Here is a 4408-nt window from a genome sequence, read left to right on the forward strand (position 1 = left end):
ATAGTAGGTTCGATATGCAAGAGTAAGCAAAAGACATTGGCTAGCGAAGACCATACCGCAAACCTTGACTTGCATTTCCACTGTCTAAAAGACATCAGAGCTGATGGCCGTGTGTATTCTCTCTTTTTTCTCTCTCGTGGCAGATGCAAAGTGCATTCTGTGTATTTACGCCTGCTCACTGCACCGATAAGACCGATTGTGGGCAGCATATGCGCGTTTATGTACAGTGTACGAACAGTGTACTACAGTGTACATGCAGCACCTGAGTCGGGTCTATTAATACCAGAGCATTCATCCTACACAGATAAGTCACTCGACCATTCCTCAATTTCGCTCGTTCTACTCAACTCGCAAGTATCAAGAACAAGTCTGCAACAACAATGAAGCTTGCTTCGACCTGCACCGCCATCGTTGGTTCTCTCCTTCTCTCCAGTTCAGCCAACGTTGTCCAAGCCCAGTGCTCCGACGTGCATGTTGTCTTCGCCCGTGGAAGCGGCGAGATGCCAGGACTTGGTATCTGCGGCGAGCCTTTGGTCAGTGGGATCACCTCGAACCTCGGCGGTATGAGCGTTTCCTCATATGCGGTCAGCTACCTCGCTTCCATGGATCAAACTAGCGCTGGGCCTGGCGCCACCGACATGACCAACCACGTCGTGTCTATCGCGCAAGAGTGTCCGAACACGGTATTCGTCCTTGGAGGGTACTCACAAGGCGCTAGTGTCACCGATATCTCGCTTGGCATCAAGACCATGCTTGGCACAGGTGAATCCATCCCAGAAACCCTGGCACCGCGCATCAAAGCTGTGGTAACGTTCGGCAACCCGCTCAAACTCATGGGCCAGACCATTGAAAGCTCCAGCTCGACCTACGGCCCCAAGGCAATTGAGTTCTGCAACATGGGAGACCCGGTTTGCGGCAATGGTTTTAACACGATGGCCCACTTGACCTATCCGATGGACAGCGTTCCCGGCGCGGCCGAGAAAGCTGCTGCCTTAGTGAAGGGCAGCGCGAGAATGCTGCGCGCGTAACTTTGAGGATGGTCAATCGTCGTGTCTGAAAGCCAACACCCTCGTTCTGCTACGTTTCTTTGTCGTACCCAGTGTAGTTTACGCCCCAATACAGTACATGTTCACTCTTCTCCGAAATGCTTAAGATTGTCCTTGAGAAACATGATCATCTCGAGCGTCACAGGCGAGCATAATAAATCATGCTACTCGCTTCTAGCGAGTAAGCGAAATCAGCACCATTTCGGTATTATTCAATGCAAAAAGCGAATGTGGATCTCCAATCAGTCTACAACGGCCAATGCAATGTTTCTACAAGGAAGGCGAGTCTGTGGAGCTGCTGTGATATCAGCTGACCGTTGTATTTGTGCTGGTAATGCAGAAAACCCAAACCTAGCTTTTTAATTTTGACAGGCCAGGAGTTAATCATTACAATAAGAATATCGAATGTACTTTTTGAATGATTGTTTTTCGGGATCCCTGCTCACCAGTCCAGGACTTCTCGCTCTAATTTGATCTACCTACAGGCATAATGTTCGCTGTTTGACTTGAGTTTCATAAGTAAAAAAATAGAAGTGAATTTATAATGAAGGGCTGAATGCTAGACGACTGCCGAAAGAGTCACTGGGAGTTTTAAAACTCCCGACTAGCAGTTAGGAAACTACTTTGTGTGTTTTACACCTAATCGTCAACGACAGCACAACAATCCTGCTCAAACGATTAATACGGTGTAGACAGGTTATCCGATTGGACCCACATTGTGTTCAGTGTCGAGGCGCCACCTGGCGAATGAAGAGTCAGAAAAATAATATGCCATTCGATGTTTTACGCTTAAGCAGTTGTATGAGTGCTCATTAGGAATCATTTCCGTACATGCAGAGTTACTCTACTTCAGCTTCACCTTTGCCATCTTGCGAAAGGTGGCCAATACAGTCTCGATCTCGCCCGGGTTCTTACCAAGCTTTTTCATGGCTCTCGAAATTTGTTTCTCCGAATACTTCATTTGTTTCCACGCCCCAAATGCTGAGAGGTACCCAGACTTTGCGAGAATATCGTCGTACACCTTCGCGTTATACAGGTATGCTGCTTTCATGTTGGTTGTGAAGGGCCTGCGTTTGAAGAAGTCAAATAGTCCTCTTTCCTCGTCATGCACACGATGAGTTATTCCTTCGATGCTCGCAGAAAAGCGAATAGCCCGGCCGATTGTCCTCGAAGGTATCACCTCACTACGGTCCGACACCGCATTGCCGCTTTCGAGCCAAGCCATAGCAAACGCGACGAGGAGAATGCGTGAGAGTCGCATTTTTTTAATCGGATCAACTGAGGTGCACGAAGAAATGCGGAATGAAAACCACTGCTTCTCACCTTAGAAATATTAAGGATGTATTGGTCAGTAAAAGAGTTAATCAAGATTTTTGTCCCAAAAGCTAGCCGCGAGCCAAAATCAAGATTGGATGCCAGCATTAACCCTTCTAGCCCCTCTGTTTATGCTGTATTATACAGCAAAAGGAATAAGCTTTCCTATAGTATGACGGCGTACTTGTGTGAAGTTTATCTGTTTGTAGCCCCCTTCTAGCAATCGAGCCGGATTCTAGTACAATTTATGATGCTACCAGTAAATGCAAGAGTCCTAATTGGCTAAATTGATGGATACATTTTGTGCAAAATCGTGAAAAATGTCTGTAGCACTCGTTACCCTTTCACACTCGATGTACGGAAGTCGTCGTGGCGATTCGCGCCAAAACTGGTGGCGTGGAGAGCGCTGCAGCTACCCCGCGCTTTCCGCGGAGAAAACTTTTGCCCATTTGTCAAGCAAAGACTTGTGTAAACAACAAATGGGCAAAGTTTCCTCCACATTAGATCAGAGGTGAGCTACTTGTCATCTACTTCCTGCAGCTTTCTTTTTCTGAATCTAATTTTCTTTCTCATGTCCGGTGGGATGATGGTGCCATTCTTCCAGGTGATATGCCATGTCTGATGGCACGTGTCGGTGTTGCCTCGCTCCTCTCTGCAAACCTTGTTGCAAAGAGCCACGCGACCCCCAAAGGTAAGCGAGCATTCTTCACAAGAGTACGGCGTCTCGAAGCTGCGATGTTCCTTGTCGGAATAGGCCGAACATACTTTGCATAAATACTGACGGACTTTGTTCTTGTAGGTTTCCGCAGTTTTTGTCAGCACGTGCGGTTGTCCTGCCAGTGGGGTCGAAAGTAAGTTTTGGGCGTGCATGTTGCCTTGAAAGTCCACCTTTTGCTGCGCAAGCAGCTCCACGTGTAGCCGCGCCAAATAGTCAGCATGGGTGGGATCAGGTTTGCCTTGCTCTTTCATCACTAACTTGTGGATAATGAACCCATTGACTAATGCCATGTCAACGATACCGAAAACAGGTTCTTGTAGTAGGATCGATGGCGCAGTGCTTTTTGAATAGAATACCGGTGAAGTCGCAGCTGATCGTGTTGCTCTACTCCTCCCATGTCTTTGTTGTAGATACGAACCAGCTCGGGGCACGCAACTTCAAGAGAGACGCCATCCCCCTTACGCTTTCGCTGAACAATAATCCGTCTCGTGCTGCATCCCGTTGCCGTGAAGTTGACGATCTCTGAATCCTTCCAGCTAGCGGCGACCAACCCTGGGACCGTGGATTATACGCGACACGGTACGCTCCGCGCTCAATTTTGTTTGCAGGTTGCTGAGGTTGCAACTGCTTTTGCTTTTTCTTACTGGGGAACTGGATCCGCTCGCTCCAGCCTTTCCGATTTACGCGTGTTGTACCTACTGTGTAGATTCCCATTCTCAGAAGGCGTTCGGCTAGCTGCACGCAGGTGTAGTAGCTGTCGGTGACGACTAGGCGCTTTCCAGGCTGCCCTCGCAGCGCTTTGGTCATGTTGCGGATCACCGCTTTCGAAATAGCTGACTCGGTGTCTTCTTTCCCGCGATAGATCTCTATTCTGTATGATTCACCATAAACACACAGCATTAGATACCATCCGCGCTCTGCTGTAGGCTACATCATAAGACGACTTACCGAGAACCGTATGCTGTATTAGAACAGCAAACCATGTACAACTTGGTTCCCCACTTCGTTGGTTTGTCCTTCATGTAGATTCGCATCGGGTTGTATTGATGCCTGCTGCTAATCATCCCTTCATCGAAGGAAAGCGTGGAACCCATTCAGTATCCGTTTCGAAAGGTCGTCTCAATCATCTGGAGGACAGGACGCAATTTCCAAGCTTTGTCTTTCTTACGTCGGTCATTCGCGTTGTCATTGAAGTGTAGATAGCGCGTGATCTCCTCAAATCGCTTGCGAGTCATGAATTTGCCGAACGTGCCTCGTGGAATTGCCCCATTCTCAGCCGTCGACCAGTGATCTCCTAGTGAACGCCGGTGAGCGCACAGTGCACAAGCTA

The 4408-nt window shown here is 48.3% G+C and overlaps 2 protein-coding genes across 2 annotated transcripts; one reads left to right on the forward strand and one right to left on the reverse strand.

Annotated features, from left to right (window-relative positions):
- Positions 1 to 380: 380 nt before the first annotated feature.
- Positions 381 to 1028, forward strand: PITG_12422 (cutinase, putative; the record flags this gene model as incomplete). Its single annotated transcript, XM_002900267.1, has 1 exon — positions 381 to 1028. The coding sequence occupies one exon, from the start codon at positions 381 to 383 to the stop codon at positions 1026 to 1028; it is 648 nt and encodes a 215-aa protein (XP_002900313.1).
- An 862-nt stretch (positions 1029 to 1890) lies between these two features.
- PITG_12423 (secreted RxLR effector peptide protein, putative) lies at positions 1891 to 2307 on the reverse strand (the record flags this gene model as incomplete). The annotated part of the gene is made up of 1 exon (XM_002900268.1): positions 1891 to 2307. One exon carries the CDS (start codon positions 2305 to 2307, stop codon positions 1891 to 1893), a length of 417 nt encoding a protein of 138 aa, XP_002900314.1.
- Positions 2308 to 4408: the final 2101 nt, after the last annotated feature.

This window comes from Phytophthora infestans, genomic scaffold (genome assembly GCF_000142945.1).
Source record: "Phytophthora infestans T30-4 supercont1.26 genomic scaffold, whole genome shotgun sequence".
In the NCBI taxonomy this organism is placed as follows: Eukaryota; Oomycota; class Peronosporomycetes; order Peronosporales; family Peronosporaceae; genus Phytophthora; species Phytophthora infestans.